The 20,384-nt window shown below is 33.7% G+C and overlaps 2 protein-coding genes across 2 annotated transcripts; one reads left to right on the forward strand and one right to left on the reverse strand.

Moving 5' to 3' along the window:
- The first annotated feature begins 4,423 nt into the window (after positions 1 to 4,423).
- Positions 4,424 to 9,213, forward strand: LOC149534763 (protein NUCLEAR FUSION DEFECTIVE 4-like). The gene is made up of 3 exons (XM_089804541.1): positions 4,424 to 5,175; positions 6,201 to 7,141; positions 8,298 to 9,213. Exons 1-3 carry the CDS (start codon positions 4,852 to 4,854, stop codon positions 8,857 to 8,859), a joined length of 1,827 nt encoding a protein of 608 aa, XP_089660667.1. The 5' UTR covers positions 4,424 to 4,851; the 3' UTR covers positions 8,860 to 9,213.
- A 602-nt stretch (positions 9,214 to 9,815) lies between these two features.
- LOC149534764 (uncharacterized) lies at positions 9,816 to 14,121 on the reverse strand. The gene is made up of 9 exons (XM_089804542.1): positions 13,564 to 14,121; positions 12,549 to 13,217; positions 12,238 to 12,319; positions 11,907 to 12,116; positions 11,741 to 11,787; positions 11,565 to 11,634; positions 11,215 to 11,418; positions 10,554 to 10,945; positions 9,816 to 10,328 (listed from the first exon to the last, which is right to left on the reverse strand). Exons 2-9 carry the CDS (start codon positions 13,158 to 13,160, stop codon positions 10,203 to 10,205), a joined length of 1,743 nt encoding a protein of 580 aa, XP_089660668.1. The 5' UTR covers positions 13,161 to 13,217; positions 13,564 to 14,121; the 3' UTR covers positions 9,816 to 10,202.
- Positions 14,122 to 20,384: the final 6,263 nt, after the last annotated feature.

Below are 20,384 nucleotides of genomic sequence, written 5' to 3' on the forward strand. Positions count from 1 at the left end.
AAACTATCAATTTTGGAAAAGTTTGTCTTTGAAAAGCTGGAACTCACAAAATATAGATCGAAAATGAATCTTTTTTTTTCTTATACTAGCTATACATGTTTTCTAACACATATTTTGAGTTCAGACCAAAAAAATGTTTTTTACATATAGTTTTTGTATGGGAGGTAAAAACCTGATCTTCAACATTTTTCAACAATCAATAAATCATCTTTGAAAAATAAAAAAATATGTCAATTCTTATTCAATTTTTAAAAATATATATAATTGTAAACTTCATGTTATTTTACACATTTCGATAGTTTATATCATCTTCAAATTTCTAATAGACATATCACTTTTGTGTCCTTGGAGTTTAATAGTTTTAGTGTTGTTAATCTTTTCCTTTATGAAATTGTTAAAACTAATTATGCTTTTACCCTATAGGAAGAGCTTTGAATCTCAAAAAGTTGTAAAGAGAAGTTTAAGTATAAACTCATCCTTGACCTAGATCCTTCATGATCTCCAAGTTTTCCTTGTCCAAAGACCTTAGATTTTGTAGATATGAGTTTCTAGTCTCAGAACTTGATTTGTTTTAGTTTTGGTCACTATGTGCTAACTAATTCTCAAATTTGAAGCATTTGATCCTATTTATCCTCGAAGTGAGTTTGTGATCCTATCTTGCATGTCGCAGTTCTTATTTGATGTCTCATGTGTGATATTCTCAACTATTTTATTGTCATAGGTTCTCTTCATTGCTTTCATTTCAACTAGTCAAATTACTTGCATTAGATAAACACACAATCAAATCAATCATTAACACAACAATAAAGGAAAATAACATCACATAGGAAGATATCCCCTGAGTATGCCCATTGGAAAAGGACCTAGATTCATCATTGACATCCCTTTCATCTTGGGTATTGTCGATCTAATTTGGGCCCTTTAAAGGTTTATGCTTAAAGGTCCCTATTTCACTTTCCCTAATGTAATAAGTAAAATAAAGGATAATCAGCATACACTTCAACATTTCTCATTTTACACATTTGCATATTTTACCATCCCCTCATTTTTATGTTACAACCACCAAAATAGGCGCTAATGTGGTGTTTTCTCAAAACTATATGTAGTTGATGTGGTGGCAAAAATGGGGACTAAGGTCTTGGATATATGAAGCTCTCTTTGAAGGTTTTGTTGCTTCTAGTTTCCCTACTTTCATTGTAATTCTAAATGAAAATTAATTGTCATTCTTGAGATTACCATTTTTTAGAATATCAAATAATGCCTTATCTTCTTGATAAAACATTATTCATTCGTTAATCTTTATTTATTTTTTACTTTCATTGGAAGGTCACATGGATATTACCTTTTAGAAAATGGGTACCTTTGCACACAAATAGTATCTTTGAAAGAAGGGCCAACAAGTACTTCATGTGTAGGTAAACTTAAGTTCCAAGGTTGTTAATTTTTTGGGTCACAAGTAGGGATTTTTGAGTGTCCCAAGCTTCCATCTCACTATTTTTGGAGCCAACCTCTAATTGATCTCATGGGATCTGATTGTTTTCTAATTGTGCAATCTAGTTTTGTATCTTATGTATACAAATCAACTTAAAAAATATAAGTTTCACTAGTGAGTGGTTTTTATGCCATTTTTTAGTGTTCAAACAAGTTATTACATAATTATTTCATTGAATTTATTTGTAGGATAGTAAAGTATTTACTATGAAGATCATAGAATTTTAAGCCAAAACTCAACATAGATGTAGATAGAAATAAAATTTAGGTTCTAAGGAGTAGATGACATGATGTGTACACTTGAGTTGATAGGATTTTATTCCAAATCCATTTTGAAATGTATATTTTGAAACCACTACCAAAGCATCCACCTTGTAATTTCTAGATTCATTTCACCCTTAACCTCATGATAATGACATTAAAAATGATAAAGATGCATATGTGTGTAAAGAAAATCATAGACAATAAAGATAAAATTAATTTAATACTTTTTAATGAATATGTCAAAGAAAATAAAGTAATTATAGAAATAACTTACCTATTCATAAATGACCTAAAAGGCTCCAAATACTTTGTACCGATGTAGACACATAGAAAGTAACTACTAGAAAACTCTCACTACTTGTTATTTGGATTCATCTTCATGTTGATCTAACTTTAATTTTGGGAAAGATTACAAATGACAATTAGTACTTTTTTGAAATATTAAGGTTTGAGGTAGAATCAAGTTAATAAGTCACCTTATTAACATGAGGATTATTATTGTGGTTAAAATAATAAATGGCATACTTATAGGTTGATGGTTCAAGAAGTCACACATAAAATGATTTATAAATCTTTGTGACGATGCATTCAAAAGTCAATAATTTGATCTCTATTTGTGTTTTTTTTACTAAAAAAATGTAGACAAACCTATTTTACAATATAGTATGAAAGGGTAGAAAATATTTGGTGAAGGGAAAACACTTATATTGATGATAAGACAACATTCATGAAAGAATAAAACATCAAAGACCATCCACACATAAGAAATACAAGAAGAAACCCAATGATGACTGTAAAAAACCTTTTGAGAACCCTTTTTTCATCTTCTCTTGAAAAGAGCATTGTCTTTGATAAAATAACCATTCTATTTAAGAGAATCTTCATTGAAAATAAGTTGCATTAGTTCTAGTCTATACCAAGTGAACTGTTAAAATCCTCCTACCTTTCCTAGGTTGTGGTACTACATTCAAGGTCTTTGTCTAGGTGGCTTTTTGCTAGACTATATACTAGACCATTTAGCTACTAGGAACCTAGGCCTAGCACAAATATGCTACCTAAATATGATTAATTCATATAAAATGGTTGTAGTTGTTGCATGTAAGAAATTCCTTTTCTTGATACACCATAAAAATATGTATATTTACTTTAAGAGCAAGATATAGAAATTATAGATCTTTAATATTATGGAGTTATAAGTTTAATTTTCCAATATTATTTCTTTCAAAGTATTTTCTTACGATGAATATTCCTTTAGATCTTACAAGGAATAATGAATTGAATGAAATACTAGTTGCAAAAAATAATAAGTTATTGGAATGGCACAATAAAGATAATAAAGTCAAAGTTATTATTGGTAGTGCTCTTTTAATCTCTAAATTACATCATTTGGATCTAAATACCAATAGAAACTTGGGATAATTCAAATAATTTTTTGGAGTAGAATTAGTTATTATAAATAATTTCTTAAAATTACAATTATTTTAGATAGAACAAAAGTAGAAGATATAATGGTTGATTTTGAGAATGAATTATAATCACGATGAAATAATAAAATACAAGAAGTATTACAAGATAAAATTGAATGCTATCAATATTGAGAACAAGAAAAATGTACAGAGTTAAAATGTAAATTAAGCATTTTATCTTGTTTATCTCCTTGGATCAAGTAGAAGAGTTGCAGCTAATACTCTTTTCATTTTCTCCCTTTATATATGAAATGTGATTAGTTATAAAAGCAACAACATGATAGTAGGCATGTGAAATGGATAGCAAAACAAAGTGAATTCAATATGAAATGATAGGTCTCTAAGTTATACTCTTTTCAAGAGAAAAACCAGGGCCAAAATGCATTGGTTAATGATTGGTATGATTTGAGAGTTAGAGTTCATTGAAGTTTTAATCATGTGATAAGTGTCTCATGAGGTGTAACAACTAGGTGGTGAAATGAAGGGTTCACAATCCATACTAGCTCACAAGTAAAGGAGGATTATACAAATGTCAAAAGGAGATTAATTAGAGAAGGTCGTAAAAAGATTCATGATGGGTATTGGACTTATGAAATAATCTATTTGTAAGATTTGGTGGGATTGATTAAAAAAGAGCATTTTAGGAGGCATATTTGATCTAAACAAATAAAGATTTTCTTTCTAGAAGAGACTTCAAATGTCTAATACTTGGGAGAAGTTGTCACACTACTTAGATTTATGGAAATGAGAGAAACTTAAAATACTTCAAAAGAAATTTACTTAGTAAGATGATTCAGTGGACACTCATTTTGACCATTTAGTATAAAAATTGATGGTATAAAAAGGTAAGATGGTTTTTATTATTTCTAGAACCCCCCTCTTTTACCATGGCGATGTCTACACGGCAGAATATATGCACCAGATGTGACATTTTATAAAATTTATTAATTAATTTAAAAGTTACAGAAGTACTGTTTTGTCAATTTTACATTAATTAATTAATTAAAAAAAACGTCACACCTGGTGCATTCTTTCTGCTATTTAGCCACGGACTTTTACCATAACTTATTTTCATTTGCTACAAAATATCCACTCCACAAAAATAGGAAAAAAACGACTTTATGAATACTGTACTTGCCCACTTCATACTAGTAAATTGCCAGAATATCATATATAAACTCAATACGATCAGTTGCATAGATAGTTTAGAAAGCTATGACAGTGGGACATTTTTGTTTTTATGTTAATGTGGCGGTTAATGAGTATAAATTTTACCAACAAGTGACTCAGGTGTCACTGGTATAGGTGATGTTGTGGCAGACAGCTACCTGCGTGTTTTTGATGTGGACAGAAAAAATAAGGAAATCTTTTGTAGGCCGGTCAGGCAAAACCTGCTGCTCGAAAAGGGTGTCATCTATCGACCAACAGAGGATACTCTGAACCAGACGGCAATATTGAAAAGCAAGAAGAACAAAATGCATTATAATAATCTTCAGACCTAAGAATGATTAAAAAACAAAAGATATCCGCACTGTGATACAGAAAAATGTTAAAATATATTGGCTAAAGGCAATCGAAAAAGGCTTAGTTCAGCCGTGGATAGGCAAAAGGTTTCATTTTGGGGCGAAGAATGAAGGGAGTAAAGGAGATATGGCGCAATAGATGGCTTGTTTTAGGGGCAAGCATATGGATCCAATCGTGTGCAGGACTTAGTTATGTGTTTGGGAGCTTGTCACCCATTATCAAGAGCTCCTTTCATTACAATCAGAGGCAGATAAACATATTGGGTGTGGCTAAGGATTTTGGTGGGAGTGTTGGACTAGTTGCAGGGTCCCTCTGTGAAGTCCTGCCTCCATGGGGACTTCTATTCATTGGCGTCTTGCAAAATCTTGTTGGATATGGTTGGCTGTGGCTTATTGTCTCGCAAAGAGCACCCACCTTGCCGTTTTGGATGGTACGGTAATCATCTCCTCTATTTTCAACTCTGATTTGGTTTCTTTACAAAAAAATAGATTATGGATGATGAAAATTTTATTTAGATGTTAAATTATGAGATCCAATTTGACATATTGAAATTAAAAGGTATATATCTAAAGGCATCAGATTTTCACAGTTCGTGATAATGATTTCTGTATTTAACTGTGTGGATTTTGTTTTGTTTTGAAACACTATGTTTGGATCAGACTCTGTGATCCATTTCTTCAGCTCTCTACGATGGATCACAGTGTGTGATGCAAAATATCTTGTCAATACAATTGAACAATACACTTGAACACTGTTATCAATTTTTCACAATCTATTAGAATTTTGTACCAGTAGTTTCTGGTTTAGATTGTATATGATTTTTTAACATTAATGTTTTGGATCACACTCTGTAATGATGGATAGTGATGGATGCAAGTGATCACGGGTGTGTGATCGTAAATATTGATGTTAAAAAACTCATATACAATCTAAATGAGAAACTGTTGGTTCAAAAGATACAGCTGAAAAACGGTCATGAACTAGTACTTATATAAATGATGCATTCATTATGAAATGTGATAAAAAATGTTGACAGGAAAAGCACTTAGGTAAAGTAGAAGAAATATAATGAATCCTTTTTTCTGGGTAGGATTGTGTAATAGTTTTTTACCATCAATGTTTTGGATCACATCACTTTCTGATCAGACTAATCATTTTGTTCTCTTCGACTCTCTTGCATTCTGATGATGGATCATGCAGTATGACCCGAAATACTGATGATGGTAAAAAACTATTACACAATCATACCCAGGATAAAGAATTCATTAACATGGATTGTGGAATCTGATATTGCTTATGAGAAATTTTGATGAAAACAAACTCACATCTTTTAGTAGAAGCATTCTAAATCGATTCAATCATTTGTCTTGAAATATTCATGTCCATTGCTATTTTAAGTCAGGTAATTAGGTCTTACTAATATGCCTATTGAATTGCAAAATGTATTTGTTGTAGATTTGTGGGCTTCTGTGCATTGGTGCCAATTCAGAAACATATTTCAATACAGCTGCACTGGTGTCCTGTGTGAAGAGTTTTCCAAAGAGCCGAGGGCCTGTTGTTGGAATACTGAAGGGGTTTGCAGGCTTAAGCGGTGCAATATTTACATTGATATATGTGGCCTTGTGTGCCCCTCATCAAAATGCCTTCATTGTCCTGGTGGCAGTTGGTCCTCCAATGGTGATCATAGGCATGATGTTTCTTGTGAGGCCAATTCCCATTGGAGAGCAGAAGAAAGAATCTGATTCTAGCTATTTCAATTCAATATATGGCCTCTGCATGTTATTGGCTGCCTATCTGATGGCTGTCATGCTTATGCAAGATCTCTTTGATGTGAAGAGGACATTAAGCATTGTTTTCTTTATTGGACTATTCATTCTCCTGCTGCTTCCTTTGGCTTTGCCTCTGATATCAGCCTTTTCTGAAGAAACTCCTTCCACTAATCCTGCAATGCGTAAACCACTTCTGCAAGATGATCCACCTATGACAACAATTGCACAACAGTACATCCATGATAGTTTTCTTCTTAGTGAAATTGAGGACGAGAAGACTGAAGATGTGGATCTTCTCCCAGAATCTGAGAGAAGAAAGCGTTTGTCCTGGTTACAAAGTCGCTTGCTGCATGCTGCTGCAGAAGGTGCTGTGAGAATCAGAGGAAGAAGACGACCTCGCAGAGGAGAAGATTTCACTCTGATGCAGGCTCTCATAAAGGCTGACTTTTGGCTACTCTTCTTTGCCCTGTTTTTTGGAGCAGGATCAGGCTTGACCGTCATCGATAATCTGGGTCAGATGAGTCAATCATTGGGTTATGATAATTCTCATATTTTTGTATCCATGATAAGCATTTGGAATTTCCTGGGGCGTGTTGGAGGTGGCTCCCTGTCTGAGATTGTTACAAGGTATGGCTACTTAATTTTCTTGTGCATTTTAGTTCACAGTTAAGTTGCATGTTTCTGTTGGCAAAATGTTAAGTGCTTCCCTTGGGGCAAAATGTTCAGCGCTACCCTTGGGATTTGTGACAAGGGCTCAACTGTTTTTTGTGTACTAAAAGTTGAATGCTTGTATTGGGCACTGACAAATCAGTCTTTTGGCAACACCACTCTAACAAGTGGTATCAGGGCTTGGTCACAGGTTCGAATGCTCAAACCCTCGAGTGATACAGAGGGAAAGATCACTGGCAAATGTAGTATAAGTTGAGTGGTTGTATCAGGCACTAGCAGATCGGTATTTTTAATACGACGACAACCCCACTCTAACAGTTTACATACTAGGGAATAAGTTAGATTCATTTGTTCCTTGTTTATCTTTATTTCACCAGGAATCAGAAACTTGAAAACTCTAAAAAGAAACAGGGATTGGCTAGAGTCAGGGAATTGTGAGAAAATGGGGTGTGCTTATAACAGAAAACCGGACAATCCAAATAAATGTTAGAAACTACATTGGAAATCAGAATGTTAAGATTCCAATTGTTTTGTCCATTTGACTTGACTAAAATTTGTTCCCATGAAAAAATTTCAGAAACAGAGCACCCTACCATGAGGAAATAGTTCTGGGTATTCAAAGCTTGTTAACTTTCTTCTCTGAGGGTTCACTCAAAAACTTCGTTTTACCCTCTTTTCAGATAGTCTGCAAATGCATGGGTCAAAAATTCACATCTTATTGATCTGTTTCTCAAATTTATATTTGAAATGAGTCTCGTCTTCTACTTACACTGCAAGTGTATATATAAGATAGTCAAATTGTAATCCTCTTATTGAATTTACTTTTGTTTCTGTAGACTCTGAAATTGGGGGTGTTATTTATATATGAATTTAGAGAAAAGTTTCAGAAAGAAACAAAGATTCATTCCTCGGAATTTTTGGTTTTATAAAGTAGTCCTGTTTTATTCAGTTCAAGGATTGATCCCCTAAATATTTGTTTCAAGGAATTCAATCATTGTAAGATAAAGTTAGCTGGCTATTGATGATTCTCACTCTCAGTGAAATAATTATTTCCATAGCAGAAAAATGAGTGCCACTCTTTCCAACAATTGATATTTTACTCTCTTCTTTGCAGGGACTATGCATATCCACGCCCAGTGACATTGGCAGTAGCTCAAATTCTAATGGCCATTGGGCATTTTCTCTTTGCAATGGGTTGGCCCGGATCTCCATATACAGGGACTTTGCTCGTTGGTCTAGGATATGGCGCCCATTGGTCTATAACACCAGCTACCCTTTCTGAACTCTTTGGGCTGAAGAAATTTGGTGTTCTATACAATTTTCTTACCATGGCTAATCCCATAGGATCTTTAATCTTCTCCGGTTTCATTGCTGGTACAGTCTATGATTGGGAAGCAGAAAAGCAACACCACCCACAACGCCACATGAAGGCTGCCACTATGACAAATGGATCTTTCAGTGAGGATCACCCTTTGAATTGTGTGGGCGTAGTGTGTTTTTCCCTCACATTCAAGATCATGGTAGGAGTGTGCATCTTTGGAGCAATCCTGAGCATGATTCTTGTTTACAGAACTAGAAGGGTTTATCGCACCATCTATGCACACCAGAGTTCTTCTAAAAAGAATATTAAAACTCTAGGTGCAGGACATGATCAAGAAGCATCATGCAGTAAATAGGGAGACAAACATTGAATATTTAAGCTGCTTTTATCTGAAGGATAAAAATGAACTCCACATTATATCTGAGGAGTGAGGATGAGTCCCAATTGGTGTCTATGCTATAAAGAACCCAAATACCTACAATTGGCTAGCCTAAATGGGACATGAAGCTTTAAAAAATTGTTGAGTGGGTTGTCGTCTTACCTGTTTTATCTTTTTCGGCATCGAGGGTTTTGTAGTGGGGTTTCTCATGTCTCTTGAGTCTGATGAGTGCCACTTTTCCTCTCTGGTAGCCTTCTTGAAAATGGGTTACCTTTAATTCGGTAATTTACTAAGACAATTTGGGTAAAACCTTGATTAGTGTTTCTGCAAGTGGTCTACAAGCCCTTTTGTTGCTTTCGGTTCACCTATAGATAGATAGATAGATAAAAATTTAACATCCACGAGGCTAAAAATAGCCTATGGGACAGCAAGACAACTAAAGCAGACTTAAGTAGCACTATTTGCTTCTTGTGTAGGATGATGATGAGTCCACCCAATTGCTCAATGTACTCTTCGTTGAATAGGTTATGCCAAGAACTGTCACATATAGTATCTACAAATTTATCTCTACTACTCTTGTAGGCCTCACATTCTAAAATAAAGTGCTGTTCAGTTTCCACTTTCCCAGAATTGTAGAATCAGCAAATTCTCTCTTCCCAAGCGGCCCTCACTGTATTATAATTTTTTTTCAAAGTTTGCTTGCAGGCAAGACCTGATAACTCTATTCTACGAACAGAAGCAACAAATCTACCACTCCGTTCAATACTCTTTTGTTTTTTTGAATAAGTTGTGTTGTTAATAATAATATTATTAATTAAAAACACAATTAAGTTAATATAAGGTAACTAAACTCATTTTAAGATTTTGTATCAATGAATTTAAGTTTTTAATGCATTTTCTATGTTGTACTCTATCATGTTTCCATCACTCTGTTGTGACAAAATAGACAAAAGTTCATTTGTCATAGACTAGACTTCTGAAATACTTACAACAACTCTGTAACTTTCCCACAAAGATTCCAAAGCAACGAGACTTGGAATTCTAAGTATTGTTAACAACCCTGTTTTCTCACAGAGATGTAGAAACAACAAACTTTGAAGTAACTAATCTTCAACATTTGCATATTCAATCCTCCTTTGGAGTGAATCTATATTATCTCACAAGACCAAATTGACCTATTGTGACTTCTGCCAATGTCTCTGAGCTTTTGCTGAAGATATCTCAAATGGGTATGACTTGAATTTGATCACAAAGCTTCCAAAAGAACAACAATCCTCAATGCTAATAAATAACAATACAAATCTATATTGATTTTTTTATTAATCTTTCACATCTTTATGAACTGGATCAGAATCATAAACAGTGTCATCAGTTGTCATTCCCCATTCTTCACTTTGTCTGTCAGCAATGGATCTTCCTTCAATATTATCTCTTGTGTTTTGCACCTGCATAGCAACAATGTTTGCAATTCAAGATACTGATTTTTTGAGCTATTACTATCACGAAAAACTTCTCATTTTCAGCATTCCAAATAAAGAAGAAATCTAGATTTTTTATTGAACAGCACATATGTCAAATAAAATACTAGAACAGCACATTTTTCATCTTTTCTAGAACAAGAGAACACTATCTAGGACATGTAATGCTGTATCTACCTTAACAAAACTTACATCAGAATGTTGGACAGCTATATCCTCAATTGTATGGGATGTAGTTGCTTCCTGAGAATTTGTCAAGGGAAGTCTGACATTTTCTTCTATAATTTTCCCAAATCCAATGGCTTCTTGAGAATTTTCTTTGAGAGAATATGTAATTGCATCTAGATTTTCTAAAATGTTACGACCTAGCTCACATTTTAATTCAGTCAAATGTCTTGTAGCCTTTTCACTTGAACTTGATATTGGGGTCGAGTTCTCAAACATTTTTCCCAAAATCTGATGACCTAACTCAAGTTGTACTCTAGTCAAATGTCTTGCTACCTCCTCCTCCGAAGTTGTAGCTGCAGGTGCTGTAAAAGTTGATGTAGAGATATCCTTTGAAGTTGAATCAAGACTCAAGTTTTCTGCCAAACAAACAAGAAGCAAAATTGAATTATGATCATTGACTATGATTGTAAATAAATCAAATTTAGAAACAATACAAAATAAATTATAGATTGTGGAAAACTAACATGTTTAAATAAGAAGACATTATTAGAAAAGAAATAAAGTATAATTTGTTCAAATGCAAAAAAAAAAATCAAAACATTTGTTTTTTCCACTTCTTAACTGTGATATGTAGCTTTATTTTAGCATATGTTGATAATTGAATATCTGAGAGAGATGCATCTACCTTTATATATAAAAGCCAAAGGTTCTGAAATTTGAAGATGATCTTTCAAGTTCAACTCAGTCGTAGGCTTTTCCTTGGAAAGTGATTGAACACTTTCCACATTCTCTAAAGTTTTTTGAAATGTTTCTTTCAAATGTGGTGGCACTTCGAAATCAAATGCCCATGGACCATTTTGCTTCTCCTTTTCCATTGGTCTCTTGTTAACTGCAATCAATTTGCATTTCATTTAGATTAAGACTTGTTCACATATAAAGATAAAAATAATTCATTTGATTGAAGTGATAAAGAATATGTGATATACTGTTGAATGTAGTTGTTGGCCTAATTGAAAAAAAATGAACTAAAATTACCCAATGAGGTGAACAAGCTCATTCTTTGTTGGGTCTCCCTTAAGAGATCTCTGAATTCTAATCCACTCCTCTTTTTAATATCCATAGATCATAAACAAATAGTTAATCTCTAAAACCAAAATTAAGGAGAATCAAAGAAATTTTTGGGCAAAATGTTGTTGAACATAGATTCTCACCTGTCTTTCACCTGTAATTGTAGAGTGTTGAGGTACCTTCTCAGATTCTAGGGTGTTTATGGGTGTATTCATATTAGTATCCTCTCCAATTGTACATATAAACTTCAAATGCACCTACCTTTAAACAATATGTCAATAATTGTATATATGAAAAAGATGCACCTACCTTTAAATGTTAAATCCAAAGGTTCTGAAGATTGTGATAAAATTGGAAGATCAGCAGTGTACAACCTTCGAGACTTTTCCTTAAAACGTGACTGAGCTTGTTCCACATGCTCTAAAATTTTTCGAGCATTTTTTTTCGACTGTTGTGGCACTCCCCGTCCAATTGCTGGCAAAATAGTCTGCTTCTCTGTGTCCATTAGTTTCTTGTTAACTGCAATCAGTTTGCATTTTGTGAAGATTAAGATTTATTCCTATGTAATGATAAAGAAATCATTTGATCAAAACTTAACTAAACAGAGTTACAGATTTTGAATTATATGAATTAAAATTACCCCATGAAGTGTAAGAGCCCATCCTTCGTCGAGTCCTCCTTAAAGGGTCTTCAAATTCTAAGCTACTCCTCCTTTTCAATGCCTGCAAAGCAAATCATAACCAGCAGCTCATCTATCATCATGAGTTAATTCTCTTATTTTGATGATGGATCACAGACTGTGATCCAAAAGATTGATTGTAGAAAACAAGTACAATCAAATCTAGAAACAAAAATCGAAATCATAGAGAATCGTGAACAATTAATCTGTAAAACCAAAATCAAAGAGAATGAAAAAACTTGAGAAAAATGTTGTGAAATTCAGATTCTCACCCGTCTTTCACCTGCAATTGGTGATTGCAATGGTGCCCTCCCCAATTCCGAGGTATTTATATTGGTGTCCTCTGCAATTGTAAACAAATTGCTGCTATGCTTGAGAAACTGAGGCATGTTTCCAACAATTTGATGCCTTTGAAATGGCTTCTTCACAAAATGCTCATGAGATAGCTCAGCCATGTAATCTTTAGCAATTTTGATAGGATCAAATGTAGAAACATCGATTTCTCGCCCCTGCTTCCCCTTTTCTTGTTCTGCAATTGTATTCCATGCAATTGTAGGACAAAATTGACTTGTTTTTCTATTCTTAAAACTGGCATTTTTATCTTTCCTTTCTGGCTCTACATGCTCTAAAGCAAAACGAACATGTTTTCCTTCCTTCCTCATTTTCTTTTGTTCTGGCTCCGCATGCTGCAGCGCAAAACTGACATTTTTTTCAGTCCTTGCCTTTTTTCTCCGTTGTGGCTCTGCATCTTGCACATCTTTCTCCACTGCTTGTTCAAACGTGCGCTTCCTCGAGACGAAGTTGAAGCATTTTACAGCATATTCTTTAATAAAACGCTTGGCTGGATCCACAATTCTTCTCATTATTATCTCAACAATTGCCATTCTACTCTTTGAAATTTCCTACTCTTTTTTCGTTTTTCTGGGTTGTGCGATGGGTTGCTGCAAGAAAGGTTTGATCTTGGTTTAAATATAAATTTTCTGCAGTTTGATTGTTTCATAATATGGTAACTTTCTTATTTTGTTCATGACAAGTTTCCCTCTATACTGAACGTAGAAATAGAAATATAACTGCTGTTACGACATTCAACTTACCAAGAAATAGAATTGCAGTTGTTACACTAATAATTAACATATTAGCATTTTCTAAATTAAGAGCACGCGAGCAAAAACGTTAGAAATTGCTAAAATGAAGTAACATGTAGCATCACGGCAAAAGCAAATTAGAAATTGCTAAATTAATTTTCTAAATGCATGAATTCAAATTATATTTCATATTAAAAATCACCTTCCGTATCCATCTCATGAGGAAATTGAGGAAATTTTCTAAATCGCTTTTCTGCCCGTGTTTGGCAACGGGCAGACCCCGCAGCTCAATCTGGCCGGCCACTGCGACCCTTCCTCTGGCGGCTTCACAAAGCTGAGCGCCGAAATTAAATCATGCCAGCAAAAGAACATTAAGGTTTTTCTTTCCTTGGGAGGAGGTGCTGGAAGCTATTCCATCGCCTCTGCTCAAGACGCACAGAACATTGCAAACTATCTGTGGAACAATTATCTCGGCGGGAACTCTGCGTCGCGGCCTCTTGGCGACGCCGTTTTAGCGGGAACTCTATCATGAATTGCCAAAAACGAAAACATGAGAGAGAAGATAGAGAGCCTTTTCTATCTCATGGTTGAGATCAGATTCTTTGATGAAACTAGAGCATAAGATATACATATAAAAACAAGCCTTGTTCCAATATTTGATTCAAATGTTTTACATAGAGGAATGAAGAAATGGTTAGATCGAACCCTATGACAGAATAGAAGTATGGTAACTTTCTTATTTTGTTCATGACAAGTTTCCCTCTGTGTTGAACGTGGATGGCATTTTTCGTTTGCACTGCTGCTGCCGTGGATAGTAACTTTCTTATTTTGCAATTGTTACACTAATAATTAACATTTTAGCATTTTCTAAATTAAGAGCACGAGAGCAAAAACATTAGAAATTGCTAAAATAAAGTAACATGTAGCATCACAGCAAAAGCAAATTAGAAATTGCTAAATTAATTTTCTAAATGCATGAATTCAAATTATATTTTATATTAAAAATTATTTTCAAAATTTAAAAAAATCAATATTTTGACAATATTTATACTTTTATAAGAATGTCAAAAAATGGCTTATATACACATTACAAGTGAGAATAATTTATTGTATTTAATAATATGTTATTTATATTTAGAAGATCTTTTATAGATTTATTGTTAATTGAAAAGATTATATATACAGTTTTATAACATATAAATTTAGATAATCTAACCAATTTTGAAGTTATAATATGTTGTATAAAATTAGGAAAAAAAAATTCAAATTTCAATCCTATTGCTAAGTATATCGAAAGAAACTATCCAACTATGGTGATAGTCCATGATATCATAGGTTATATCCCACATAATAGAAGTTGGCCATTTCTACACTATAACACTCATTATTCAACTCAAATTGAGTTAGTTGTATCATGAGCCACTACAAACATGATGCACTATAAGATGAAAATTTTAATTATTTAAAAACAGTATATGTGTTAATTAATCAATTATTCTAACCTTTCACAACCAAAAGTATTAAATTTTTTTAAGACTAAACATATTCGGTTCACCATTTTCAGAAGGAATCCAAGAGAATATATAATAGGCAAGATAGATTCTAAATGAACAAGGACTTTTTTATTGTCCTAATAGATCTGAGGGTGGGTGTGTAGAGGTGATCTCATATTCTTTATTTGATCACCACCCTATTGTCAACTCATTTTATTTTAGAAATACTTGAATGTGATGGAAGGAAGGAGTAAGCATTAATTCGCCCTTAATACCTCTCTCCTGCATGAGGATGATGTTTTGGCTATAGTATATGTTATTAAATTGTTCAATCAAAAGATTCCCAATCATGAGAGTGCCATTGAGAGATGGAAGCAGAATGTGGTTTCTTAGAGATTAATATTCCAAGTATTAGGTAAGAAGTTGGCCAAGGATGCAAGGAAAGATTAGGTGTGCCTTTTCCCCTCCCTTCAGGAGGTTGAACTAGGAGTGTAGTCCAACCCTTCTGATATGTAATCAACAGATCTCTTCTTGCATATCAAAGAAGCACAAAGGAGATTGCTTAGTAAAGAGGATTCAAAGAACTAAGGTTATGAACATGACCCATTATCTCAACCCTTAGAATATGGATTCATAGTTCTTCTTTAAAACTCTTATAACTAAGGAAACCAAGGATATGATATATTTCATTATAGATGATGAGACAACTCTTGACTCTTAGGAGGATACCATATTTTCCTTTGCTTCTTTCTATATTAGATTGTTTAAGTTAGAAGATGAGGGTCGATGTATAGATGAGGCTAAATGTAATATCAAGGAGGTCATCCCAACCAAGGTCTTGGAGGAAGATGTTGGAATGTTGGGCCTAGACATATTAGCTAAGGAGATTAGGAATGCTATATGCAAGATGTGTAATGTTAAAGCATGTAGACTAGACGGTCTTCATGTGGAGTTCTTCAAGAAGAATTTGGAATGGATTAGAGATGAGCTACTATAGATTTATGACCTCAAGAAATTAACAATAAGTCGTTGGGTTTAGACATTAACCCTAGACTAATTAAGTTGTTACCAAAAGGCAAAGACAAGACTTTCATCAAGAACTAAAGGCTAATCAACCTTCTCAATGTATCATATAAGATTTTAGAAAAAGTGTTGGTGATCAAAACAAAAGAATCTCTTCCAAATATCATCAATCATTCTCAAATTGGTCTTCTTAAAGATAGATGCATCTTGGAAAATCCCATTACTTCTTGGGAATCTATGGATTGGGACAAGTCTCTAGGTCAAAATTTGGTAATATGTTGTCAATAGACTATGAAATGGCCTATGATAGGATTAGATGGAGTTTTATTATTGCAATGTTAGAAGGAATTGTGTTTCCTCCAACCTTATATAAAATGGTCTCTACTCTTATGAATGAAATAGTAGCCGCTATAAAGATCAATGATGTTAGATCAAGATAACTTTCTCTTTCCAGATCTATTAGACAAGGATGTCCTCTGACACCTTCCCTATTTGTAATTACAAAAACTTATATTCTAAGAGATGAATCCACATCTCCCAAGGTGGATGAAATAGTCTTTCTAGACAATAGTGAGACCCTGAATATACAATTTACAGATGACACAACTATTTTGTTTGGTCTAAATGAAAAAAACATGAAAATCCTCATGAAAAAGTTGGATCTATGTTGTTTAGCATCATGTAGTAAAGTTTCCTATCTAAATCCATTCTCCTTATATGGGATGAGAATTTTCTATCTTGGTATGGTAAGTTCTCTATTTAGTGGGGGGTTCCTAATCGCGTGGTCAAATATCGAGGCATCCCATTTGTAGTTAATCCCAATTTGAAGAATGTGTGGGACTGGCTAAGAATTAAAGGTGAGAAGAAACTCAATAAGTGGAATAATAGATTTATGTCTCTTTCTACTAGAATTTAGATTTATCAGAAGGTACTACCCTCCTACTCCATTTATTTCTTCTAATCCTAGTTGTTTAACCATGGATAGCTCAATTTCTTGCAACAAAATACCCAATATTTCTTGTATTTTGATGGAAAGGGCAATACAAAGAGGCATGCTATTAGTTGGGATTGTTGCACTAGAAGTAGAGAACTAGCGAGTCTAGAATTAAAGGACTTGAGGACTCAAAGGGTTGTTTTAGCTACAAAATAGATTGTTAATAGCAAGCCAAGGGGATGAGCCCTAGACGATTCCTATTAGGAACAACATTTTTAGGTCTGTCGCTACTCATGCTAAATAAGGGTGGGTATCAAAATCATTAGTTTTGATATTTTTATACCCATTTGGAGGATTTGGAGCACTGGCAATTGATGGTAGCAATTTAATGGAGAAGGATGGGAGCATCTATTGGAATAGATCTATTTGGTGTAACTTATTCCATCATGGTAAACCATTAGCTTTTTACAAGGATACTCTATAAAGAAATTGTTGGACACAACTAATGCTGATGAAAGTAAAGGGGAGATTGTTGGCTAGAAGTGTGTGAGGCCTCACCCTGACCCATCATAACATAGATACTATATTTTCATTTTGTTACTTAGGACTAGATATCTTGACATATATTTATTTTTAGACTTGATGAACAGTAAATTTTGCTACTTATCCGATGATTGTTACCTTGTGATTTTCCATTATGATATGTATTAGGACTTAATTGGCATAGTCAATGAATTAATGGATATTTAGTCAGTACTTCATTATTATGATAGAAAATGGAATAATAACGTGATTTAAAATGCTTAAATTGATCTTGTTGGAAAAGTCAGTAATATGTAGATTTTTGAGGTTTAATGATTAAATGCTTTATAAGTAAATGATGGAGAATAGGAAGTTAATTATGAAATGTGTTATATGTAAATTATGGAATAATGGAATTAGCATGTACCATTACTTTCATATGTATTTTATATGTGGCTTTTCATTGGACTACTAATGCTCTAGTTTAGTGTGTAGGAAAGGAACCATGGAAACATAATGGGGAAACAAGATACAAACACATGTTAATATGACATTGCCAAGGTGAATCTTTAGAAGATTTGTAAACCTCATTGTGATGTGTTTATTTTGCAAATGTGAGATGTATGTGTGTAGTATGTATTTCATGAGTAGATTCAAAACCTGTCATGTGTGTTGTGTAATGATTTTTGTGTGTGTCACTTGACACTTGTACTTGTTATGTGAAAATGACATGTTCTCTTAAGATGGATTATGTGGCCACCTTATCTCAAATTAAAATCTTTAATTAAGAATTAGACATATTGCCTTGACTTAGTAAGGGAAACAAAGGTTACCACCATAAGAAATTTTAAATTGGCATTATGAGGGCCAAAAAGTAGCTCCAAAGTGTATTTGTGGTGAAATTAAACCTTACCCATGATAATACTTCAAGTTAGGAGACCAAGGAGACCCCAAAAAGACTGCATTTTTTTATTAAATCTGAAAATGGGAGTCTTATATAGAGGATTGGCCAAATTAGGAACCCACTTACCTACTCTTTAATTTTAGAGACACTTAGGGTTTGAAGGAATGAGGATAAAGAGCTCTACAACAACTTCCATTGTCATTGCTTGGAGTAAGGTTGGTATCCATGATCAAGGGTGTTCTCTTCATTGTATTGTAGGTTTTGATATGGTGTTGTTATGGCTTTGTGAAGAATCTTGTTGTATGTATTGTTGAATGTGAGAAGTTTATGTGTATATTTTCCTTGAATCTTGCTTTGTTCTTGTTGCTTGTTTGTGTAAATGGGTGTGAAGCATCACTCACCCTTGGGAGGGAAGAGATGCTTGGGTGAAGGGGTTAGTTGGGCTCGACCATGTAGTTGAGAAACTCTCCCATGTGTGGAGATGAATTTGATGTGTTTCAATGGAGTATGGACTTCATGATTACTTGCATTCTTGCGAGGTATAAGGAGGTGTATGAAAAGGAAAATCATTGTTAAGCCTTGAAGAAATTGTGAGTATATATGATTCATAGATATGGCATTCTCCTCATGGAGAGCCCACCTTCACCCCATTTCTTGATTCTATTGCTGAATCTTTGTGCAAGCCTTGGGATGGGTTGTGTTGTGTTGTGTTGTGTTGAGTTGTGTTGTTATGGTTATGCATGATATGTGAGTTTGAAGGTGTGCAAACAGTTGTGCCTTGTTTCCCCAAGCTCAGTGGGTGGCCTCCTTGAGTTAGGATGGGAGGTGAGCCTCCATGGTTCTACATTTTATCTCTTATTGCAGGTTTTACTAAGGCCTTGGACTTTTAGAGTTCCTAAAGATTCTCCATTGCATAGGAAGGGAGGATACTATTGTATTTGTGTTGAAAATGGAGAAATAAGCTCCATCTTGTTATGTGATTTATTTGTATTTGTAAGAGTATTGTTATTGTTCTCATCCCTTTGTCAATAGAGAGGTTGTGAATCCTCCATGTATTGTAAAAAGTTCTTTCCATTGTGTATATTTTGATATGGTGATTTCACCACCCTATGCTCATGCTTGACAAGTGTGTTGGATGGAAGCTTTGAGAGGATCATGAAAGAGGATTTCATTGTATTGATGTTGTTGTTTCATTATCTTTCTTACGAATGTATTGGAGAAAAGGATTAAGCATCATTATATAAATTAGTAAGATTGAAAGGAAATTATCTCTTGTATCATATTATTCTCCATTCTCATAGAAACAATTAGATGTATTATATGATCAATCTTGAGTTATATATAGATGTAGAATAGGCATTCAATAGTTAATGTAATTCATATTTAGTTATAGTCATAAAGTGGAAATCATTAATGGAATTTGAATACTTGTTTTTCTTGAAGTTACATGCAAAAGATTTCAGTTATGTTTCATATAAAAGTATCTTGTAATTAAGTTTTATAGCAATAAGGTAATTTCTATGTACACAATCATTAGATTTACTATATAGAATATGCATTGGATTGGATTATACAATGTTAAAATATCATCAACTCAATTTTAAAACAATCATAGAGAATAAGTTTAACTCTATAAAAAAATAGGCCTGTAGGGGCATATTCACTTGCTGGAAAATGTATGACAACTCAAACAAAAGCCTCTCCTCAAATACAGTCAATAAAATAATACAATCAGAATAAAATAAACATTTTCCTACCAATACCCATCATAATAATTTTGCCTTACAAGAAGTTAATCAAAATGAAGGGACCAGGTACAATGTTACCAAATCAATTATAAGGTGAACAAACAAAAAGGATATATATATATATATAGGGGACAAGGGGGTCTTAAATATTTGCAAGTACCCTTCAAAAAAAGAAGAATTAAAATTTTGACTCTTCCTTAGTACCCCCTCATCCCTTCCCACACCTCCCACCTACCTTGGCGTTAATTTAAAAGAGCTAGCTTATATTAAATCCATGCTGATTTGCGTCACCTTATAAGAGAAGTAAAGCATGGGTAGTACTTAGGACATAAGTACTTAGGAGGTAGGGGGGGAAAAGTAGCTAGGAAAAAGGAGGGCTAAGACTTAGGAAAATGTGGG

Source organism: Cupressus sempervirens, chromosome 10 (assembly GCF_028749045.1).
Source record: "Cupressus sempervirens isolate cs-2001-9-10 chromosome 10, ASM2874904v1, whole genome shotgun sequence".
Lineage (NCBI taxonomy): Eukaryota > Viridiplantae > Streptophyta > Pinopsida > Cupressales > Cupressaceae > Cupressus > Cupressus sempervirens.

Excerpts from the sequence above, each read along its gene's own strand:
- LOC149534763 (XM_089804541.1), top strand. The coding sequence starts at position 4,852 with ATGAAGGGAGTAAAGGAGATATGGCGCAATAGATGGCTTGTTTTAGGG. Across the intron at positions 5,176-6,200 it reads CCACCTTGCCGTTTTGGATG|ATTTGTGGGCTTCTGTGCAT; the intron begins GTACGGTAATCA and ends TATTTGTTGTAG. Across the intron at positions 7,142-8,297 it reads CTGTCTGAGATTGTTACAAG|GGACTATGCATATCCACGCC; the intron begins GTATGGCTACTT and ends TCTTCTTTGCAG.
- LOC149534764 (XM_089804542.1), bottom strand. The coding sequence starts at position 13,160 with ATGGCAATTGTTGAGATAATAATGAGAAGAATTGTGGATCCAGCCAAG. Across the intron at positions 11,788-11,906 it reads TTTGGATTTAACATTTAAAG|AATCTGAGAAGGTACCTCAA; the intron begins GTAGGTGCATCT and ends TAAACACCCTAG. Across the intron at positions 10,329-10,553 it reads TAGCTGTCCAACATTCTGAT|GTGCAAAACACAAGAGATAA; the intron begins GTAAGTTTTGTT and ends GTTGCTATGCAG.